At 36.8% G+C, this 24,835-nt stretch overlaps 1 protein-coding gene across 3 annotated transcripts in view; it reads left to right on the top strand.

The window, feature by feature from the left end:
* The window catches only part of KMT2E (lysine methyltransferase 2E), a 100,235-nt gene that overhangs the window by 72,118 nt on the left and 3,282 nt on the right, over positions 1-24,835 (top strand). For all 3 annotated transcript variants that reach the window (XM_023192542.3, XM_023192543.3, XM_023192544.3), the window contains 13 exons: positions 3,314-3,578; positions 4,532-4,630; positions 14,642-14,806; positions 15,105-15,413; positions 18,555-18,809; positions 18,975-19,119; positions 19,639-19,889; positions 20,277-20,333; positions 20,478-21,041; positions 22,045-22,331; positions 23,406-23,494; positions 23,603-23,728; positions 23,900-23,997. In XM_023192542.3, the coding sequence (XP_023048310.1) occupies positions 3,314-3,578; positions 4,532-4,630; positions 14,642-14,806; positions 15,105-15,413; positions 18,555-18,809; positions 18,975-19,119; positions 19,639-19,889; positions 20,277-20,333; positions 20,478-21,041; positions 22,045-22,331; positions 23,406-23,494; positions 23,603-23,728; positions 23,900-23,997 (2,710 nt within the window). The remainder of the gene's footprint in view (positions 1-3,313; positions 3,579-4,531; positions 4,631-14,641; positions 14,807-15,104; positions 15,414-18,554; positions 18,810-18,974; positions 19,120-19,638; positions 19,890-20,276; positions 20,334-20,477; positions 21,042-22,044; positions 22,332-23,405; positions 23,495-23,602; positions 23,729-23,899; positions 23,998-24,835) is intronic.

A 24,835-nucleotide genomic window follows, 5' to 3' on the forward strand; every position in this document is an offset into this window, starting at 1 on the left:
TGTATTTTTTAGTAGAGACGGGGTTTCACACTGTTAGCCAGGATGGTCTCGATCTCCTGACCTCGTGATCCGCCCATCTCGGCCTCCCAAAGTGCTGGGATTACAGGCTTGAGCCACCGCGCCCGGCCTTCTTTACTCTTAAGACTTTAAAAATATATGCTAGTTGTTGTGACTCATGGCTGTAATCCCAGCACTGTGGGATGCCATGGTGGGCGGATCACTTGAGGTCAGGAGTTTCAAGACCAGCCTCGCCAACATGGTGAAACTCCGTCTTGTTTATAAAAATTATAAAAATTAAACAGGTGTGGTGTCACACATCTGTAATCCCAGCTACTCAGGAGGCTGAGACAGGAAAATCGCTTGAACCTGGGAGGCGGAGGTTGCAGTGAGCCGATATTGCACCACTGCACTCTAGCCTGGGTGACAGAGCGAGACTCCACCTCAAAAATAAATAAATAAAATAAATATGACATATGAAAAGGTATTAAAATATTATATGTAAAATATTATATATAATATAGTATATGCCACTCCACATGAACTAGCGTATATATAATATAATCTATTAGCATATATATTTTATGATATAATTATGTTACATAATAAAATATATATTATATATATGCTATATATAATATTAGCATATAATATGTATGCTAGCTCATGTGGAGTGGTATCTCTTTATATTAATATTTTTATTTACCGTTTTTCTTGATTATTCATGAACCCAGAGGTCTTTTTCTTGTTTTTTTTTTTTTTTTTGAGATGGAGTCTCGCTCTGTCACCCAGGCTGGATGGAGTGCAGTGGCACGATCTCAGCTCACTGCAACCTCCACCTCCTGGGTTCAGGCATTTCTTCTGCCTGAGCCTCCCGAGTAGCTGGGACTGCAGGCGCACACTGCCACGCCTGGCTAATTTTTTGTATTTTAGTAGAGATGGGGTTTCACCATGTTGCCCAGGCTGGTCTCCAATTCCTGAGCTCAGGCAGTCCACCCGCCTCAGCCTCCCAAAGTGCTGGGATTACAGGCGTGAGCCACCGTGCCCGGCCTCTCAAAGGTATTTTTCTATATTGTCATTTGGATTTCTCTCTTGTGAATTGCCTGACCGTATCATCTGTCCATCTTTGTTTTGGGTAGTTGTTTTCTTGCTTTTTTTTTTTTTTCCTTAAGTTCTTTATATATTCTGTAGTCTTTTGGGTTATAAACAATTCAATTCAGTTCTTTTTATTCTATATATTTTTATACTTTGTGTGATATTCTTTTTAAATGCAGTTTTTAAAATGTTCATTATGTTTTCTCTTGGTGAAATCCCTCTTCCTTTAGTATCCCTTTCTACTGATTATTGCAGTCAGATTTGTCATATCATTTTAGCTCTTTCTCCCCTAGAAGGTAGGAGATTTAGCATAGTTTTTTGCTCAATGCATTGTGGGATTGCATATCCCATAGAGGTTAAGAATGTAATCTGTCTGGTTTCAAATCCTGGCTTGGTCACTTACTACATAACCTTGGACCAATTTCTTCATCACTTTGTGCTGCATTACCTCAAGTATATGAGAAGAAGAATAATATTCACCTTAGGTACTTAATAAACAAAAGCTGTTGACATCATTGTAGTTCTGTTGTCCTAAAATCAGACATCTAGAACAAGTTTCAAGCTAGTATCTGTTAATACCTGATTTGGGAGGCGGGAGGTAGGACCATAAATGTTTGAATTCTATCCCTGGTTCACAGAATTAGGAAGTTGGATTTGAATCTTTCTAGCAGTTTTAAAAGTAAATGAGTTAGGAATATTAGACACTTAATAAGTAAATTGTTCTTATTGTGAACAAACATTCAACTACGTAAAACATGCAGAGTGGGAGATTTGTATTATTGTTTAATTGAGGTTGGGCATTTGGCCTGTATCCTAGAGATGAACTACATCTTAGCAGCTGTGATAAAGATAAAGGGGTCAGAGTTGAGAAATATTGAAATGAAAAGTACATGCGCCTGAGAGTCATACAGACTTGGATCTAAATGCCGTCCCTTCCACATATTAACTGTGTGACGTTGGACAAGATGCTAATCCTCAATGAGTTTGAGTAATATCAAAAAATGTCAAGTAAAATGGGAGTAATATCATTATTGTGAAGATGAGACAGGCTTCCATTTGAAAGAGGGAACACTTAGTATGGTGAAAAGGAAACATTAAATTTTATCAAGGCCGCTTTTTAAAGAAACCTGGTTGTTGTTATCATTCCTTAAAGGATAAGACAAACTAGTTGAGGTTTAGTATTTGTTATACCTAGTGTTTTTTATGTAGGTCACATTGCAAATCAGTATTTTATATAGCACTCTGGGACACTGAAGTAATTATGGTTTCTGCCTTAATGTTTTGTGTAATCCACAGTATCATTTTGCTTTAAAAGACTCAAAAGTTCTGATGTATTTGTTTTTTTCTTCTTCTGTAACATATTACATGTTGAGCACCCCCATGCAAAAATCTGAAATCCAAAATCGTAAACTTTTTTTGTTTTGTTTTTTTTTTGGACGGAGTCTCACTCTGTCACCCAGGCTGGAATGCAGTGGCACAATCTTGGCTCACTACAACTTCTGCCTCCTGAATTCAGGCGATTCTCCTACCTTAGCCTATCACGTAGCCAGGATTACAGGTGCCTGCCACCATGCCCAGCTAATTTTTGTATTTTTAGTAGAGACAGGATTTCACCATGTTGGCCAGGCTGGTTCAAGTGATCTGCCTGCCTCGGCCTCCCAAAGTTCTGGGATTACAGGCGAGAGCCACTGCGCCTGGCCATCCTAAACTTTTTGAGCACTGACATGATGCCACAAGTAGAAAATTCTACACCTGACCTCATATGACAGGTCAGTCAGAGTGGAATCAGAACTTTGTTTCAGGCACAGAATTATTAAATACAGTGTATAAAATTACTTTTAGCCTATATGAAACACGAGTGAATTTTTTGTTTAGACCTGGGTCCCATTTCCCAAGATATCTCATTATATATATGCAAACATTCCAAAATCCACAACTTTTCTGGTCCTAAGCATTTCAGGTAAGGCATGTTCAACCTGTACCAGTTATACTTATGATTGAAGGCCTAATATCTGGTCAGAAATCGACATCTAATTATTACATTATTTTAATTAAAAATTTTTTTGTGGTAGTTAACTAGGAATGTAAATTACTAAAAAGGATAGTTTATAATTAATAGTAATTGCATACAGTTTTGTGGAGTTGCAGCTTAAAATGGATTAGAAATTTCCCAGTTTTGTTTTATATTTTGAAATAAATATTTAATTGGTTATCTTTCCAGTAAGTACAAGGTGGACTGTGCATGCCTCAAAGAAAACCCAGAGTGCCCTGTTCTAAAACGTAGTTCTGAATCCATGGAAAATATCAGTAGTGGTTATGAGACCAGACGGAAAAAAGGAAAAAAAGACAAAGATATTTCAAAAGAAAAAGATACACAAAATCAGAATATTACTTTGGATTGTGAAGGAACAACCAACAAAATGAAGAGCCCAGAAACTAAACAAAGAAAGCTTTCTCCACTGAGACTATCAGTATCAAATAATCAGGTACTGAACTCTGCTCTCAATGAAATTGAATAAACAAAAGAAAATAATCTGTCATATTTTATCCTCTTCTTTGTTATATGTATAATTGTTTAAAGTATTTTTAAGTCCGTTCTATCATTTAATGAAATATTCATAAGTGTAAAATACAGGTTCTGCTAGAATTTGTACAATATTTGTTGAATTATTAAGAAACAGCGCAGTCAGCAAATCCTTGCAGAATTGCAGACAAGATTATCCTAAGACTAGATAACTTTAAAAAATCTTCTAGGTGGCACTTTATGTTCATAATAAATGTTCTTATTTAAAGTCTTAAGCTGCAAAATTTTCTTTCCTTAAACATGGGGATGCAGGTAATCTTATCAATTCTATAAGCATGTCACAATAACAGCAAATACAATTTTTGAGAGAAAATTCACTAAGAACATATAAGGTAATTTTCGGGGTAGAGTTTGGCCAAAGTCTATCTGCCCCACCAGTAAATATATTGTTGTATGTCCTCTATAAACAAAAAACAGTTAGGAGGGATAATTAAAATGTGAAAATTAAGTAAGGTTTTGCTCATTTCCAGGGCCCTATCTTCTAGAAATGATTTACCTTAAACTTTCAACTGAACAAACACTTATTGAGCACTGGGTATTTGCAGGTTTTTCTGAAATAATGTATAGGTTTATGTTTTGGGAACTCTATAAATATAAGGCCATGATACCATATTTGACCTATACTGATAAAAACTTGATTGGCTAAAATTTAAAAAGCAAAAGTATTTGATTGCATGATTTTGAAAAGCAGCTTGAATTAGAAAACCAGTTCTAAATTTCTTAAATGAATTTAAGTAGGCTGATGATATTTACATGTTGAATTTCTTGTGGTTGAAAGACATTAAAATATTTTAATGTCACTGGTTGTATAGATGGAATAATAGTTTGTATAAAGAAGTCATTTCCATTTTTCAGGAACCAGATTTTATTGATGATATAGAAGAAAAAACTCCTGTTAGTAATGAAGTAGAAATGGAGTCAGAGGAGCAGATTGCAGAAAGGAAAAGGAAGATGGTAAGTTGGGAAGCTACTAGTTTGGGCTTAGTGACAGCTGCTCTGCATATGGTAATTGTTGCTGCCTTTACATGGGCTTTTACGCTGTTCTTTGAAGTTAGCAAATGATGTGCCATTGAGCGTTTTTATTTGGTTTGATATTACCATTTAAATAAATGTCACTAATCTTGTATTTTTGTTGGTTGTTCATTAGAGATTTAAGAATGTATGACATTTAAGAAATATGAACATTTTGGAAGTAATAACTTAATATTTTAATAATTCCACAATGAACTATTAATAAATTTTAATGCCACAATTGTTCAGAATGTCTTTTCTTAGCTAAATGTATCCTTTCATGATTTGAAATATAATAAAAACAGAACTTTAAACCTTATAGCACCAAATAAATTGCTTATGCAAAAAAAACAAAACTGACCACTGGTAGCTATTTCTGTATTCTCACACTGCTATCATACAGTAAGGTTCTCATTAAAATAAATTTAGGATGTATATTCCTTGTACTATTTACAAGTATTTTATCAATGTAAAAATTAGGACAAGGTATTTTCTCACAAATTATGGTAATTTAGCATTTGATCTGTCAGTCAAGGTAATTTAGCATTTGATATATCAACCAGTTAAGAAAATATCATGGTATACTTTCCATGCCCTAAAATTTGAAAGTGACTTTACAAACTGACTGATGGCCTTATGATAGGTACTCCCCCATTCCCCTTTACTTCGTATGCTCCTTTGTGTCCTGTTTTCCGGGTTTTCATGTTGTATTCCATGGAATCTCATGTCACATATTTAAGGGTGAGATGTTTGAAAGTTTGGTCATTGTTGACTGGGAGCGGTGGCTCACACCACTGACTTTGGGAGGCCAAGGTGGGTAGATCACCTGAGGCCAGAAGTTCGAGACCAGCCTGGTCAACACGGCGAAACCCCGTCTCTACTAAAAATACAAAAATTAGCCGGGCATGGTGGTATGCGCTTATATTCCCAGCTATTCAAGAGGCTGAGGTGGGAGAATTGCTTGAACCCAGGAGGTGGAGGTTGCAGCGAGCTACCTGGGCGACAACAACAGCAACAAAAAAATTGTGTGGTCATTGTTGACCTACTTAATATGTGCCTGTTTTTATCACCTTGATAGTTTTCTAATATTGATGAATTATTGATACTCAGAATTCTGAAAACAATGAAGAACAGTTTCATAGCCTTAGGATTTCAGGAACACTGGTCTGTCGAGACAAGGTAGTATTAGAAGAAAAGAAAATAGAAAATATTGGAGGAGTTTATAAAGGAGAAATTATTGTACCTAAAGGGATTATCTTGAACCTTTTTTGAGATTCGATTATATATAAGTTATGTGTGCCTTTTCAAGTTACTTATGGCTCTTTATTGAGTATTGATTTTTAGTACTGTTCTGTTTATTCTTCAACTGACACAGCCTTGTGCTGGGAATTTTTAGGAAATCAATTTAAAGTATTACTTGTTTGTGTGTGTGGCAGGTGTCTGGTGGGAGGAACCTCTTTTATAACTGGCTTTAAGGGCTGTCGCGACCACTTTGGAGAAAAAATGAAATAAAAAAAAATCAGAGGCCAGGCATGGTAGCTCACATCTGTAATCCCAGCACTTTGGGAGGCTGAGGTGGGAAGATCACTTCAGCCCAGGAGTTGAGAGACCCACCATGGGCAATATAGCAAGACCTCATCTGTACAAAAAATTTAAAAAATTAGACAGGTTTGACAGCGCATGCCTGTAGTCCCAGCTATCCAGGATGCTGAGGCGGGAGGATCACTTGAGTCCAGAAGGTCAAGGCTGCACTGAGCTGTGATGCTACCACTGCACTCCAGCCTAGGTGATGACAGAGTGAGATCCCTGTCACAAAACAAACAAAAACAGAAAACTAGTGGGGGTTTGTTGTTTGCCCATAAATACAATACTTTTATTCAGATTGAATTCTGTTTATAAACATTTATATGGGGCTACTTTAAATATATATTTTTCTATAAGTGCTGACAAAGTTAGTGGATCTTAGAACATCCTCATTTCTAGATGTCAGAAGGAAATTGGATATTTGCTGGGCACGGTGGCTCACGCCTGTAATCCCAGCACTTTGGGAGGCCGAGACGGGTGGATCATCTGAGGTCAGGAGTTTGAGACCAGCCTGGCCAATATGATGAAACCCTGAGTCTACTAAAAATACAAAAAAGTTAGCCAGGCATGGTGGCATGCGACTGTAATCCCAGCCACTTGGGAGACTGAGGCAGGAGAATCACTTGAACCTGGGAGGCGGAGGTTGCAGTGAACCGAGATTGTACTGTTGCACTCCAGCCTGGGCAACAAGAGCGAAACTCCATCTCCACAAAAAAGAGAGAATTGTATACTCCATTCTCTCATGTTAAACTTGGTGGAACTTAGAAAATATATATGTATATTGGCTTCCTTACTTGGAATCCGTTTTTGGTCCTGGTTTTGCTTATTAGTATGCTATAGTAAAATGAAGTTTTATGTCCTTCTAAGTTTTTATGTCCATTTTTATATATTCGGCCATCTGCCATTAAGGTGGATATGAAACTGAGTATTTTTCATGGGAATAAAATGTGGAAAACTTGAAAGTATAAATGTCTTTAATTTGGTATTTCAAAAGGATATGAAATTAAAATCTAAAAATCCTTGGCTCCTGACCCATAGCTCTCCAAGTCATCGCAATTGTTACTTCTAATTGGTACATTTGCTTTGATGTTTGCATTAAAGAATTTTTTGATGTAGTCAAATAAGCAGAATGAAAAATCATGCATCCTAGGATTCCTAGGCAATTAGTAGAGTTCCCTACCCCCAAGTATTAATGTTATATTTGGTTTTGAAAAGTTTAAAATGAATCACCTTTAATTTTCCTAGTCTTGATTTATATTGGTTAGATTAAGATCAGTAGTCAGAAAGATAATGTCAAATGAAAAAGTGAGAAAGAGGGACAACTAAAACTAGGTAGAATAAAGATGGTGGCATACTACTCTTGAGAAACTTAGTCAAACTGATTTAAATCTCTACCTGTGACAAGATAGATAGACTTCCAAATGATTATGGAGATACAGGTTGAGTATTACTTTTCCAGGACCAGAAATTTTCCAGGGTTAATATTTTGAAATATTTGCATTGCACTTACCAGTTGAAGATCCCAAATCCAAAAATCTGAAATGCTCCAATGAGCATTTCCTTTGAGCACCATGTTGGCCATCAAAAAATTCTGGATTTCAGAGCATTTCAGATTTAAGATGCTCACCTAGACTCGGTATCATGTATATTTATCAGATTGCAGCAAGATGAGTCAGTAATAACATCTTCCCGGATAAACTCCATGTAATCACCAAATTTAAATGTATAGTAGTCCCTCCTTATCTGCAGGTTTGCTTTCCCAGGTTTCAGTTACCCACTGAGGTTCAAAATATTAAGGTATTTTGAGAGAGATACCACATTCACATAACTTTCATTACAGTACATGGTTATAATTGTTCGATTTTGTTACAGTTACATATGTATAGGAAAAAACAGCACCGTATGTATACGGTTCAGTACTATCTGCAGTTTCAGGCATGCTTTGGTGGTCTTGAAATGTATCCCCTGTGAATAAGTGGGATCTATTGTACTTCACTCTATCCTTTTGTAGTACAGCTTGAAAAATACAAAACTGGCCATTTTAACCTGTGTACATAATTTCATATACCACCTATTAAAATCATGCTTAATTTCCAGAAATTGCACCAGGGTATTTATGTGTTTTGGTTGCTGGCTTCATTTTTTTAAATGAGAATGGAAGGCAGTATCTCTGCTTTTAGAAGTATTTACAAAAATAATTACAACTCAGCAATAAGTGAAGGAGATATAAATATAGATAACTTATAGCTGGGGAGAGATCAGATTGTTTCATGAACTCTAGGTAATATATTTATATATGTATATTTAATATATTTCTATATTTATATTTATTATGGACCTTTTGAGTAGGGTTTAACCAAATACAGGTTAGCTTATGACAAAGTTTTATGGAATGTATTTTTCCAGGGGAAGTCCTGGAGAGAGCTATAAATATAATAAATTATATTTGGTTGGGATTATAGGCTATTTTTGGAGGAGAGGGCTACTAGGGAGACAAAGTTGGCTATAGGTCACACAAAATACTCAGGGATGAAGATTTCATGAAAGAATATTTATGTGGCCAAGATGGAAGGCCTTTTCATTTCCAGTTCCATTACCCTCTACCCCTTTTGGCCTTTTGGATTTTTCTTTTATGAACGTTTTCTTTTTCCATCCATCATATTTTGTCTTTTTTTTCCCTTAGGAAGTTGTTACCTACTTTAACAAAAGCAAATTTGTGGCTAAGTTATATGGAACTGCATGGTTATTGTATATTAGGAAAATCTTACCATTAGCCAGTAGACTGAAATACAGTAGACTGTTTATACTCACTTGATTCCAAAAACCAGGGCACTACTGAGTGTCCTCCTAGTGTGTTTGTGGAGGTGGGGTTAGGTGGCTGTAATCTTGTCATATAAATAGTACATGTGGAAGGGGATTAGATACTGGGGGGTATACCTGTAGCTTAAAGTGATCATTTTAAAAGCAGCGAACTTCTGAAAGATTTAAATACTAAAAGAGACTTGTTGCTGGGCCTGGTGGCTCATGCCTATAACCCCAGCACTTTGGGAGGCCAAGTTGGTTGATCACTTGAGTTCACGAGTTCGAGACCAGACTGGGTGACATGGCAAAACTCCATCTCTACTAAAAATACAAAGATTAGCCAGGCATGGTGGGACATGCCTATAATCCCAGCTACTTGGGAGGCTGAGGCACGAGAATCACTTGAACCCAGAGGAGGTTGCAGTGAGCCAAGATGGCACCACTGCACTGCAGCCTGGGTGACAGTGAAAAGCTCAAAAAAAAAAAAAAAAAGACACTTCCTCCCCCATTTATAATGGCATGAAAACAGTCTCCTTTGTAGTTTTCAAATATTTCCAAAATAATTTTTCATAACCCTCATAATGTACTTTGGGAATATAATCTTGGTAATATTTGATGGCCTGTATTGTCAGGTTGCTTACAATTGAGTCCACAGAAGATGATTCAGTGTGGTCTTCATATTTAAAAGGACGCACATTTGATAAACAGTGAAAGGGTATGACAAGGAAGTCACGTAGGCAAGATTCCTGGACTTGTGAAGCAGCTAGGATAGTCTAGAATTTTTATACCACCACAACATAAACTTCATGAGGGAGAAAACCTATAGTTTTATTCATTGTTGTAGCCCTAGCTCCTAGGGGAATAAAAAATGGTGGGCAAAAAAGTAGACCCTCAATAAATGAGCTAACTGAATGTTCCTGACCACCATTTGAGGAAAGATAGACAGATATAGGCCCATGAATGTGAACTGAATGAAGCTTCCCTGTAGTTCAGGTAATGCACGATCTGGAGGCCTTTGCCCTGGATTGTGCAGGATTCTCCATAATTTTCTCAGCTTTCATCCGTCACATCAAGAAGTATTCCATGCAAGTATAACTTGAGATGCTTTGTGAAAAAGAGCCATGATCAGTTTACTGTGATGAGTACTATACGATATCCTTCCTTCTCAGATTTCCAGTGTACATGTGTTTAAAAACTTGAGAAATTGTCAGATTTTCCTAAACTTGTATACCCTTGCAGTTTCTTGTGGATAACACCTATGACTCCCACAGAGTGTTATTCAATGGAACAGACACTGTGGGAAAACACTACAGAATACATGCTGTTACTAAATGTCTCTAGGTAAACTTGACTGACTTCATTTAGAAAATCACTTTAGAAGATGCAATGCTTTAATAATAAAATAGGGAGGATAAATTTGTTGCCAGAAAAGTCATCTGGTGACAGGATTTGAGATTTTATCCAACTCCCTGTTCTGTCCTCAGCATGATTAAGTTGATACTGACTTTTTTGGTAAGGTCCCATTTTCTCTAATTGTAGAGAGTGGAAATTGTATTTCTAAAGAGAAGTAATTAATGACATTGTGGTGTTAGTGAAAGGGAACCTGTTTCTTATTTTTTCATTTTTTTTTGAGACGGAGTCTCACTCTGTCACCAGGCCTGGAGTGCAGTGGTGTAATGTTGGCTCACTGCAACCTCCGCCTCCCGGGTTCAAGTGATTCTCCTGCCTCAGCCTCCCAAGTAGCTGGGATTACAGTGCCCACCACCACACCTGGCTAATTTTTTGTATCTTTAGTAGAGATGGGGTTTCACCATGTCGGCCAGGCTGGTCTCGAACTCCTGACCTTGTGATCCACCCACTTCTGCCTCCAAAAGCGCTGGGATTACAGGCTAGAGCCACTGCGCCCAGCCACCTATTTTTATTAGGTACACAGTTCAAACAAAATGAGGTTAATCAGCTTTAGCTGCCTTCTAATAAATTCAAGATTTCCAAAATTGTTGAAATGCTTCGTTATATGTCTTCAAGTAACAGTGATACGTGCTTGACATAATGTACATACAGTTCTTACTCATTTAACAAAAATGTGAGAGCTTGCCATTTGAAGTTATCAGATGAACAAAGAAGGCAAGGTCACTGCTCTGGAGAAGCTTTCGTAGAGAATGGGGTAGAGGGAATAACAAATGAGTAGCAAAATAATAAAGAGTGCTGTGAGTATAAATTCAATCACATGATAGAGGAAATGGAGACACCACGCAAGCCATACATGTTATTTTGGAATGATTTTTATTGGTAACAAATAATCTTACCCATCTTTTTAGATTTATAAGTTAATCTTCGTTATATAAAAGGGTAACACTTTTTTTGAGCAAGGAATGATTTAATTTCTCTATTTCAAGACCAAAGGATAGGATGATTTTGTAGGTGGGCTCTGGCTTTCCTTTTCCTATTTTTTTTTAGATAAAGACAGGGCCTCGCTCTGTTGTCCAAGCTGGAGTGCACTGGTGTGATCAGTAGCTCACCGCAGCCTCCAACTCCTGGACTCAAGCAATCCTCCTCCCTCAGTGTCTGGAGTAGCCTGAACTACAGGCGCATGCCACCATGTTCCACTAATGTAAATTTTTTTTTTTTTTTTTTTTTTTTTCCCCTGAGACAGAGTCTCGCTTTGTCACCTGGCTGGAGTGCAGTGGCACAATCTCAGCTCACTGCAATCTCCACCTCCCAGGTTCAAGCGATTCTCCTGCCCCAACTTCCTGAGTAGCTGGGACTATAGGCGCACGCCACTACACCTGGCTAATTTTTGTTTTTTTAGTAGACAGGGTTTCACTGTGTTAGCCAGGATGGTCTCAATCTCTTGACCTCATGATCCATCCGCCTCGGCCTCCCAAAGTGCTGAGATTACAGGCGTTTAAGCCACCGCGCCTGGCCTAAATTTTTTTGTGGAGATGGGGGTCTTGCTTTATGATGGGGATATTACTAAGCAGACTGCTTATAGGAAATTACAATCCTCTGTATTTACTCTTGTAAAACCATAAACTAAGATACATGTCATAAAAATAATGTATAGATTTCATGGGAAATCTATCAAGTTTAGATTATATAGCACAGATGTTAGGGACTATGGAAAGTCTGCTGGGGTCAATTAGGACTCCTAATTTCTCTATCTGTAGATAGTCAGCTGTAACTACCTCGAAGAATAAAACTTATTTTTCAGTTACAGCTATAAAATGGGCGGCAAATTTTGTCTTTAAATATGTACTATATACATGCCTGTGTCAAAGAATGTACTGTATGTAATGGTGACTAGAAAAGCTGAATGACATATGACCTTTAAGAAATTTAAAATAAATGTAGAAAATCAGGCATGTTTATATTTCAAAATATTTGTGTATTTTAAGATAAAGTTAGGTTTAAAGCTGTTAGGAAATGTTTAGTGCTTTCAGCTTTATTCTTACCCAGCTGTAGTAATATAGGAAGGGTTTTGCTTTATGTAGTGGCAGTAATTGGAAAGGAGTAAATTAGGAGCCAGGAAACCTGCATAATAATTATGGCTCTGCTTTTGAATGAGTCACTTAATACACATGGGCTTTGGTTTCTTCAGCAGTATTGGACCACATCATTTTTTAAGATCCTGATCAACCCTAGATTATGAACCATCTCAATACAGGATTTTGCTCTGACTATAAATTAGCTGTAGTGTTTACAGGGGAGTTTGATTTTTTAATTGAATGTTTATATCATAGTTTTATCTGTGACCCTTATTCCTACTATCCAAAACAAAAAAATACTGGATTATGTCAGACTCTTTTGGCATAAATTCATATTTACCTTAGAACACCCAGGATAATCATACTACAGAAAGCATCTTCCTTGGGGCCCGCCTTGTGGGTAGTTTTTTCTTTTACACATACAGTGATTCTTGCCAAGACAAGTTTGTTTCTTCTGGAAAAATGTACTTTCCCCAAATTTTTTATTTTAAATTTTTTGAAAAGAAATAACCATAGTAATTAATCCCTCCCCTCCAACCAGGTTCATCAGGTAAAGCGCAGTTTGGGAAAATGATCTTTTTAGTTACTCCAAATTTCTCCTTTTCTAAATTCAGGGTTTTAGAGAAGCCCTGATAAAAACAGTTTTACAGAGAACCACACGACAAAAAGGGGTAAAGGTAATTTAAAAGCCCCCAAATAAGGAATTTTCTAAGGAAAGAACTCAGATGTAAAACTTTCAGTTCCAGTGAACAAGTAGAACCATCTTTTGCATGTGATATTTTAGTGTTTGCCCGTCCCAGGCTAGGAGAAGTGAGATGCAGATATGTAATCCATGAACAAAGAACCTTACCTCTTTGGACCTGTTTCCTCAGAGTCATGTTTGCAATATGACAATTTGCTGTAACAAATTAGAAACTTACAAGTATTATTACTTTTGTTGACATAATATTTTGTTCCCTTGCTGAGTGTAACAACAACAACAACAAAAATATAGGAACAGGTAAACAGTAGTTTCCAAAGTGTAGGTATCCTGAGGTTTGAATCTCTGCTGGTAATTAGTGGAACTAAAGCTCCAATATTGAGAAGACTATGGCATCCAGACCTTGAGTTTCTGATCTTTCTTCCTCACATCGATGGTAATAAAGGAGGAAAGACAAATGGATCTGAGCCTCAGGACCTGGTTCTTTTCATTTGAAGAACTGGACAGTTGATGGATGTGGTTCCTGGTTCTGGTTTAGAGCTGAAGCATCTGCCAGGCCCACTGGTCAAGGCTCTGGGTCTTGCTCTTAATGTTCTCTTTGGATAGAGAACTGATGCTCAAAGGAACACTTGGCTGTTTCTCAGTCCCTGTCTTGAATTGTCAGTGTAAGACAGGAAGAACAGAAGGTAGAGGAATACCTTACAAGAATTACAATGGAGGGTGAGAGGCTAAAGTAGAAATAATAATTAACATATGGAATGCCTACAATTTTCCAACTACTGTTTGAAAACCTCACATTTTCTGTTGGAACCAAATAACAACTCAGAGAAGTGCAAGTTTTATTTCCCACATCTTACTGTCTCAGAAAGGTTAACTTGCCTGGAGTCACAGAGATACTTACCAAATGACAGTTGTAATTTTTAAATGCAAGACTTTACCTCACAACATCCTGCTGCAGTATGTCAATAATATACTCACTCAAGTGCATATGAATTTTACCTTTTCAGCATATCATTACCTTAGGGATTTTGGATCTTTTCTTAAAAGGCTGGTTTCTGTATTATTAAAAGATTTTCGGTTTGGTAAAACAAGGTAATTTTTGAGGCTTTTTTTGCTTTGCTTTACCCTTATCATTAACAGTCAATCATCCAAGTGTTTCCTTCATGAAATACTTGTAGTAACAGGGCTTACCAAGATGATGGGAATTCTGAAAGGTCTTGAATGAACAGAAATGTTTTTTCTCCCCATACCCACCAATAATAGAAGTAGTTTGCTAATAGTATCATAGCAATTATTTTTAAAATTTATCACAAAAACATTTGGACTTAATTTTACTTTTGAGCAATGATATTTATGATGTCACTTAAATTTTAACTTTCATAGACAAGAGAAGAAAGAAAAATGGAAGCAATTTTGCAAGCTTTTGCCAGACTTGAAAAGAGAGAGAAAAGAAGAGAACAAGCTTTGGAAAGGATCAGCACAGCCAAAACTGAAGTTAAAACTGAATGTAAAGACACACAGATTGTCAGTGATGCTGAAGTTATTCAGGTATTACTTATTCAGGTCTAGTTTTATTTTCTTAAACACTTTCAAATAAAATTTCTATACTTGCATTAATTACTTATAAGGAATTTAAAATAATGTCTATTAGCTTTTTAATAGCATTTTTCAGATTCTGTGGGAGTTTCAGTTTGAGCTAAAACTATATATTATTTCTGTTCTTTATTATATAACAGAATTCATACATTCTGGAAAGTTGGCTTCTGAAGTAGATTAATGCTATTATATTTAAACTTTATATATATATGTAATATAAAAAGCTCCATTCGGTTGTATTTTGAATTAGGAACAAGCAAAAGAAGAAAATGTTAGCAAGCCAACCCCTGCCAAAGTAAATAGAACTAAACAAAGAAAAAGTTTTTCTCGGAGTAGGACTCACATTGGACAGCAGCGTCGGAGACATAGAACTGTCAGCATGTGTTCGGATATCCAGCCATCTTCTCCTGATATAGAAGTTACTTCACAACAAAATGATATTGAAAATACTGTACTTACAATAGAACCAGAAACTGAAACTGCACTAGCAGAAATAATTACTGAAACTGAAGTTCCAGCACTTAATAAATGTCCTACAAAGTACCCCAAAACAAAGAAGGTATGATTCTAATGAATGTAAGAACTGTTTTTCTAACAGTTTCTTATATTAGTTATATTGGTGTTTTAAAAATTGGATTTTTAAGATCTCATAATGAACAGAATAAGACGCAGTTTTTATACTTGCAGATTTTTAAAATAAGAATGAGAATCCCAACACTGTAAAATTAATATAAATGTTTGCATTACTGTGAAGATAAAGTTACATTCGGTTTATCAGGACTTTTTATATTGCAATTCATGATTTCTTTAAATAAGTTTGTCTACTTTATGTACAAAATATATACTTCTCTGAAACTGGTTTTAGATGTGTTATCCTTTATTTATATTTTTATAAATTTCATTGTATAGGTAGATTATAAGAATTAAATGTGAAGAAATTGTTGATTTCCACAGAATGTACTATGAAAATTTATAAGAAAGAGTAGTTTTAGGTGTAATTATTAATAAAAATCTTTAAAACACTACTGTCAGACTTTAGCAATTATGGGAAACAACCTGAGCTTTTTCAGATCAGAAATAACAGAACATCCTAATGAAGCTGCTCTTCATCTCCCACTCTGACTAGAGTACAGCAGATTGGGGCAGAGATACCAAAGTGTGGTAATCCTTATACTGTTTAGGGGTAGATCACAAATGTATACTTCTCACACACTTTACTTTGAAATTTCATTTATTCTGTCTTTGTTCTTACCTAATTCAGTACAGTTTGTAGGCATGCTGCTAAACCATGACATGTACGCTTAGTAAAATTCTAGTATGAACCCAGGATTATATTTTAATAGCACAAATTAAATAATTTACTTGCCAAAGTCACAGGTTTCATTAGAGACAATCTAAACACAGTTGTTTCTAATTCAAAGTCTGTGCTCTCCTTACTGCACCACCATAGCTTAAGCAACCCAATATTTGCCTGTAACAATGGACAAAAAATTCTTTGTAAAGTGAAAAGAAAAAACCTCAGGCTTAAAAGAAGTGAAACTACCTTCTCAATTACAAATATGACATAATCCCTACCCTTTATTAAACTTTTAACAAAGTTGTGGTACTATAAATTTATTTACATCCTTGGTCTGAGATGTAGGCTTCTACATCCTATGTGATTCTCTTAAAAAGCCTCTTGTGCCTGCAGATTTTGTTATTTTAAACAACATACTGCTTGACAGAGTACCAGATTATCATGATTTCCCCTAAAGGCCTCATTCATTACAACACTAAGAGCTTTATGTATGTTATTGAACTTTTAATCTTCACAACAATCCTATTTATAGAACTAGGTTCTATCACAACTCTTCTTTTACAGATAGAGGTATAAAAAAGTTACTTAACTTGCTCATGGTCACAGTGTGAATGGCAAAGCCAGGATTCACCCTCCTGGCAGTCTGGCTTCAGACTCCACGACCAGACTCCAGACTGCATTCTACTGCTGTCCTAGGAATGGAGTTCTGTATACATAGAGGGACAGAAAAGATGCTAAAATGTTTATAGTGGTTACCTTTGGAAAAAAGGATGGGTAGATTTTTAAAATGTGTTTATGTGTGTGTGAGTGTGTATACATGTGCATATTTATATATACTAAGTTCTGTACATTCTTTCTTTTTTTTGAGATGGAATCGCGCTCTGTTGCCCACGCTGGAGCGCAGTGGCGTGATCTCTGCTCACTGCAACCTCCGCCTCCCGGGTTCAAGTGCTTTTCCTGCCTCAGCCTCCAGAGTAGCTGGACTACAGGCGCACACCACCATACTCGGCTAATTTTTTTGTATTTTAGTAGAAACGGTTTCACCATGTTGGCCAGGATAGTCTCCATCTCCTGACCGTCTGATCCACCTGCCTTGGCCTCCCAAAGTGCTTGGGTTATATGCGTGAGCCACCACACCCGGCCACATTTTCTATAAGTTAAATTTACACTTAGAAATTAAAATATCATTTGCTAACTAGATAACAATATGAAGTAGTAATTTACACTTCAGCCAATAAAGACTGTACTATGTATGTTGTAGATCAGAGAATCAGCAGAATTAACAACTATGAAAATTTTCAAAGCACAAGAACCTTAAGAGATATTCCAAACCCCTTAAATCATTGATTGTCAATGGTGACTTTTAAATATATATGTATCGTGAGCCAGATGTGGTGGCTGATGCCTGCAATCTCAATATTTGGGGAGGCTAAGGAGGGAGGATCACTTGAGCCCAGGAGTTCAAAACCAGCCTGGGCAACATAACGAGACCCTGTCTCTACAGAAAATTAAAAACAAAAAAATTAGCCGGGCCTGGTGGTGCACACCTGTATTCCCAGCTATTTGGGAGGCTAAGGTAGTAGGATGACTTGAGCCCAGGAGGTTGAGGCTATAGTGAGCCATGATCAAGCCACTGCACTCCAGCCTGGGCAACTCACTGTTTCTCAGAAAAAGTACTGTGCACTGTCCTCATCTCCAGGAGATTCTGATGGGCAGCTAGTGTAGGAAAACACTGCCTAAAATCAGATTTTTCTAACAGATGGAACATTTTATACCTATAATAGAAGCAGTAGTAAACCTAAATTTAGTGTGTTTAATAAAATGGTACTGACATGTCTCTAGTTGTAACTACATTAAAAAGCTTGGCTGGACACGGTGGCTCACACCTGTAAACTCAGCACTTTGCAAGGCTGAGGCAGGAGGATTGTTGAGACCAGCCTGGGCAATATAGCGGACCTTGTCTCTACAAAGTATTTTAAAAATTAGCCAGGCGTGGTGGTGAGCACCTTGTCCCAGCTACTCGGGAGGCTGCAGTGGAGGCATCATCTGAGCCCAGGAGGCAGAGGCTTCAGTAAGCTGAGACTGTACCACTGCACTCCAGCCTGATGACAGAGACCTTGTCTCAAAAAAAAAAAAAGAGTAATATAAATTTCATGTAAATATAAATATTTAAAAAGCAACCATATGTTTGGTTCTACAACATAATTGGGTAAAAAGCTTCAGAATAACAGTAGATAACCAAGGAAATGTAAAAGGACATACTGATATTTTGATCATATATGAATGATTTAAATTACCCAATTGATCATTTTAAGTAATATACCAATTTCAAATCTGATACTAAAATATTCAATAGAATTTGGAATTACATATATAATGATCCAAATTTTTTCTTTTCTCTAGCACTTGGTCAATGAATGGTTAAGTGAGAAGAATGAGAAGACAGGAAAACCTTCAGATAGCCTTTCAGAAAGGCCTCTACGCATAACTACAGATCCTGAAGTGTTAGCTACACAACTCAATTCTTTACCAGGTCTCACTTACAGCCCCCATGTATACTCTACTCCTAAGCATTATATTAGATTTACTTCACCATTCCTTTCAGAAAAAAGGAGAAGAAAAGAACCTACTGAAAACATTTCTGGTTCATGCAAGAAGGTAAACTTTTCTTTGGAAGTAAAAATGTAGAATAAGCCAAATGCCAACTCATTCTTTACTACCATCCATGGTAGTGAAATGCTTTTGGAATCAGCTCTGTATTTCCAGGCTGTATCAACAGGTACAAACTGATTCCTATTCATTCATGTATTCTGTTTCATTCAGCGATGGTTGAAACAAGCTTTGGAAGAAGAAAATTCAGCAATTTTACATAGATTTAATTCACCCTGTCAAGAAAGATCCAGAAGTCCTGCAGTCAATGGTGAAAATAAAAGTCCACTACTATTAAATGACAGCTGTTCCCTTCCAGGTAGAATTTTTTTCAGAATTGTTTTAGTTTGAGAAATGTGGCAAGGCATATATATAGCTTTATAACAGGCATATTCTAGTTACTGGTATGCACTTCAGAAGAGAAGCACATTGCTGTATAGATTTTCTCTTTTCTGTCCTCTGTATTTTTTGGCTGAAGATACCAGTTCATAATATCATGTATGTTGGGGTTTATGAATTTTTAAAGGCTTTTGGACTGGCTGCTTTTCAGACAGACAAGGACTCTTACAAATCAGTTAAAGTAACATCAGTACTTGTAAGATACTTTGAGAACCCTAGGCCTATAATCCCTCCAGACAAGGTAATGCTTGTTAATTAGGGAGGGAGTGGGGGCACTGCTTCATGTTAGTTCCATTTTTTTAAAAATTGTGAAATTTAGTTTTGGGGTAAAAGTCATAACTGCCATTGTTTATATTTTATCTTTCCCAGAATGTGACATAAACAGATTTTAACAAATAGCAACAGCGTAATTTCTTACAGATTATTATTTCACCAACAGATTTAACTACACCACTAAAAAAACGAAGATTTTATCAGTTGCTAGATTCGGTTTACTCAGAAACCTCCACACCTACTCCTTCCCCGTATGCTACACCAACTCACACCGATATTACTCCTATGGACCCATCTTTTGCCACGCCTCCACGGATAAAATCAGATGATGAAACTTGTAGAAATGGTTATAAACCCATATATTCACCAGTTACCCCAGTAACTCCTGGTACACCAGGAAATACCATGCACTTTGAGGTGAGAAATTTTAATGGAGAAAAAAAAAATTCAACACCTGGGGGGGATGGGATTTCTTTTAAGAGCTCTTTCCCCTCCTTTAACAACTAGTGTGCTAAGAATACAGAAACAGGTTGTAAGAAACTAAACATCAGAAACATTCATTTATATGAATTTAGATGTTTTTATTTTTACTAAAATGAGCGTAACTTTCATCTTACTGATATACACAGTAGACTAAATGTGTGTATCAAATTGATTTTAAAGCAGTCTTATTTGGGGAATGGAAATAGGAAGCAAGATCTAAAACCAAAGTCTGTGTATTTTTTCATTTTGTTTTCGTTTCTATAATTATTATGGATATACTTACGTATTTTTAAATTTTCAATTCTAATTCTTTATATACAGAATATTTCTTCCCCAGAAAGTTCTCCAGAAATAAAGAGACGCACTTATAGTCAAGAGGTAAGAAGTTAACTTAAAAAGGGTGAATTGGTAGTTTTTTTCCTATTACATTGTTTTGCTTAAATTACTAGTAAATTTTGAAATAAACAGTCCCAAGATGTGATCATTTGTATAATTTTTTTTTTTTTTTTAATTTGTAAACAGGGATATGACAGATCTTCAACCATGTTAACATTGGGGCCTTTTAGAAATTCTAATTTAACTGAACTGGGTCTGCAAGAAATAAAGACTATTGGTTATATGAGCCCTAGGAGTAGGACTGAAGTCAACAGGCAGTGCCCTGGAGAAAAGGAACCGATGTCAGATCTTCAGCTGGGACTCGATGCAGTTGAGCCAACTGCCCTACATAAAACCCTGGAAACGCCTGCACATGACAGGGCTGAGCCCAACAGCCAACTGGACTCGACTCACTCTGGACGGGGCACAATATATTCTTCCTGGGTAAAGAGCCCTGACAGAACAGGAGTTAACTTCTCAGTGAACTCCAACTTGAGGGACCTGACACCCTCTCATCAGTTGGAGGTTGGAGGAGGCTTCCGAATAAGTGAGTCAAAGTGCCTGATGCAGGATGATACTAGAGGCATGTTTATGGAAACAGCTGTGTTTTGTACTTCCGAAGATGGGCTTGTATCTGGTTTCGGACGGACTGTTAATGACAATTTGATCGACGGGAGTTGCACACCCCAGAATCCACCACAAAAGAAAAAGGTTACAAATTTAACAATTTATAGTCCTTTTAATAGTTTTTTTTCATACTACTACTGAGGGGAATTGGTAGTTAGATGTATTATGTAAGGCATTCTTAATTTAGTTATGAAAGTTACATTTTTATATTTTTAAACCTTTTGTAAATGCTGGCTTAATTAGAAAATGTTTACAGAAAAGTAAAAAATTCTAGTAATATGGGAAATCCTTGTAAGCAGCATGGTTTCAGAGAAATCTCAAGATGATTTATTTCACCAAATGAGTATTTTTTGAAACTAGGCACTCCCCAACCAAAAACACAGACTTGAATAATATTTGTGTTATTACCTTTATTGTACATTGAGCAAACACCTGTGTATAGAGGAAATGCCTCTTTCCTTATCTATAACATCTATAGTATTTAGGCCATGGATGTAAGTGTTTTTATTTTACTAATAGTTATGTATTAAATACTCAGTTCCCTGATTTCCCATTATTTGGTTGGCAGACGTACTGAGATAATTAGAATGCCTTATTTCAAAAGAAAGAAACTATAGCACTTTGTTAGTAGGCTTATTGCTTTGCAAGTCCAAGAATTTTCGTGATGTGTGCTTTTAATTTTTATAACAGAGTCCAGTTGGCAACTTTGTGGGAAGCAATGTAGTATAGTGGAAAGAGCACGGGCTTTCAAGTAAGACCTAGGTTCGAATCCCGGCTCCAACACTCACCAGCTGTGTGACCTTGAGTGAGTGAGTTACTCAATTTCCTCATCTATAAAATGGGGATGATAATATACCTATTTCTTAGGGTTGTTGTGAGGATAAATGAGATAATGTATGTAAATCATCTAAGTACAATGCCTGGAATATAGTAGGCATTTGATAATTGTTAATTATTTGTTCAGAATCAATTAAAATAATTTTCCTAATGTAAATATAGTAATTCGCTAGACAAAAAAAGAATGCATTGATTCTGACATAAAAAACAAGAATAAAAGATTTGCTTTTTCTTATCTTTCTTGCTTAAGGTTTCTCTATTAGAATACCGTAAGAGACAACGTGAAGCTAGGAAAAGTGGCTCTAAGACAGAGAACTTTCCACTCATTAGTGTATCACCCCATGCAAGTGGAAGCTTGAGCAACAATGGTGATGGCTGTGCGAGCAGTAATGAGAATGGGGAGCAGGTGGAACACACTGCTAGCCTACCTTTACCAACACCAGCTATGGTTTATAATGCCACTTCTGAAGAAACTAGCAATAACTGCCCTGTTAAGGATGCTACTGCCAGTGAGAAGAATGAACCAGAAGTTCAATGGTAAGCCCATTTGAAGTAATGCTACTCTGGAAAAAACAAGCTTTTGTTCAAGTATTCTTCCTATTTGTTGTTCTCCCAAGGCTAAGCTGATTGTGCTTTGTGGTCACAATTTTAAAAGATTCTCTCTGCTAATAGGATTTTAAGCCAGCTGTGTATGGCCTGTGTTGTTAAATGTCGATTGTATTTATTCCTTGGTAATTTATTCATTCTTTACACACAAATATCCTCTCCAAAGAATTTTTATCAGAGTTAACAATTCTGCAGACTTCCTTTATAACCCCTACCAGTTACCTTGAAAGAACAACCAGGGTTAGTGCTTCTTCACAAGGAATAGGAGCAGCTGCATATAGGATGGATCATGGCAAATGGCAGGCGGCCACACTCAGTTTGCTCCTTGGTCCCCTTTCCACCTGAAAGCATGCAATCCTGATAGCAGTTTGTTAGGGGCATGTTTTGGTACCTTTGGTAACCAAAAAAAAAGTGACATTCTGAATGTTAATACATTATCTTCAACTCTTTGCCTTCTTTTCACCAATAAATTGCTGGAGACAAAGGAATTGAGTCCTTCAGATAAGGATAATAATCTCAGTTCTGGGAGCAATCAGCAAAATAAGAGAAGATAACTTTTTTTTTTTTTGAGATGGAGTCTTGCTCTGTTGCCCAGGCTGGAGGGCAGTGGCACGATCTCAGCTCACTGCAAGCTCCACCTCCCGGGTTCAAGCGATTCTCCTGCCTCAGCTTCCCAAGTAGCTGGGACTACAGGTGCCCGCCACCATGCCCGGCTAATTTTTTTTTGTATTTTTAGTAGAGACGGGGTTTCACCATGCTGGCCAGGCTGGTCTCGAACTCCTGACCTCATAATCTGCCCACCTTGGCCTCCCAAAGTGCTGGGATTACAGGCGTGAGCCACCGTGCCCTGCCAAGATTAACTATTTTCAAAAGTTAACACCAAAGTAGAAAATACCAGTAGATCAAAAGCCTTGGTCTGACGGTACATGTTGACTATGAATCAACAAAGAATGTAGCTAGCAGTAGTTTCTTTCAATAGAGGATAATGTGATTTTTCTTTTAAAGGACTGCCTCAACTTCAGTGGAACAAGTCAGAGAAAGGAGTTATCAGAGAGCTTTACTTCTCAGCGATCACCGAAAAGATAAAGATAGTGGTAAGTGAGCTTGTTCCTTCACCAGAAGGTGGAGTCAGTTAATCAATCTGCATCCTCGTTCTTTGCAGCTCTAATGTTCTCTTTGGGTCTGCTCTGCTTCATCTCTAGGGGGAGAATCACCATGTGTCTCATGTTCACCGAGTCATGTTCAGTCTTCACCTTCATCTCATTCAAATCACATTCCCCAGTTGCAAGCTAAGGGCCCAGTCCCTTCTTTCAGTGAACTTATGGAAGGTCAGTAAGCAGATGACCAATAATGTTATTCTTTAACACATTTTAAAATCAGACAAAAGAGAGCCTTTATAAAAAGTTGGTTTGGATAGTAGAATGTACGTTGCTTTGTGGTGTTAAAACAGTGTTTATTGTGTAATTTTACACTTACTATAGGTTTCTTCTGCTTTATAGACCCTGATCCTGAAAATCCAGAACCCACAACTACAAGTGAATGTCCATCCCCAGATACTTCTCAAAATACTTGTAAAAGTCCTTCAAAAATGAGCAAGGTAATTTTCAATGGCTTCCAAAGGACTTTAGGTTGAGTGCAGAAAAGCTGATGGTTATAATATGCAGTGTTTTTCTGCCATATCAAGTATCAGTTTGTGACTTCTGGACACTTTTTCTGTCGGACATACTCAATTGTGTTTACTACTTTCTTTGTTCTCTCTTACTGAACATGTGATGGATAACTCTGACCAGATGTTCAGGTTTTCTAAGCACACTTCAACAGCTTACATTTTCTTCAAATGTTCCACCTCTCTTCTAGTGGTGCCTAGGAAATTCATAGCCTTGTAATGAAATTCTTAACCAGCCAATTATCTAAAAACAAAAGGTCGTTTTATCATTTAAAAGGAATGACATCTTCATCCTGGATCGAGATGTAATAATGTAGCATGGCATGTATATCACTGGAAACTAAAGACAAGGAATCTGAGATGGATCTTTCTTTGATGATAGACATTTAAACAGTCTTTTATTTATTTATATCTGAACAGTGTATAAGGAAAATGAAAAGGTATTAAAAATCAAAATGGTTTGAGGGAGCAAGTTTATTTACCCAAATCAATTTATCCTTAGGTTGGGTATAGAAATTTCAATTATAAAATTGAAACTTGCTATCGGAGTTCTTTCAGAGTAAGGCTCAAAAACAGGTTTCATTGCTTAGGGGTAAAAAGACAGAGTAAAGTTAAAGAAAATTATTTCCTCAACTTGTCTTCAATAAAAGTTAACCCAGAGAATTCACTTTAAGCTCACTCTCAGAACTGTTTGGAACAACTGAAAAATATTGGCTTTTTAACATCCCAAGCCTCCACAACTGACATATCCGGGATGTTATTTCCTGCT

This window comes from Piliocolobus tephrosceles, chromosome 8 (genome assembly GCF_002776525.5).
Source record: "Piliocolobus tephrosceles isolate RC106 chromosome 8, ASM277652v3, whole genome shotgun sequence".
In the NCBI taxonomy this organism is placed as follows: domain Eukaryota; kingdom Metazoa; phylum Chordata; class Mammalia; order Primates; family Cercopithecidae; genus Piliocolobus; species Piliocolobus tephrosceles.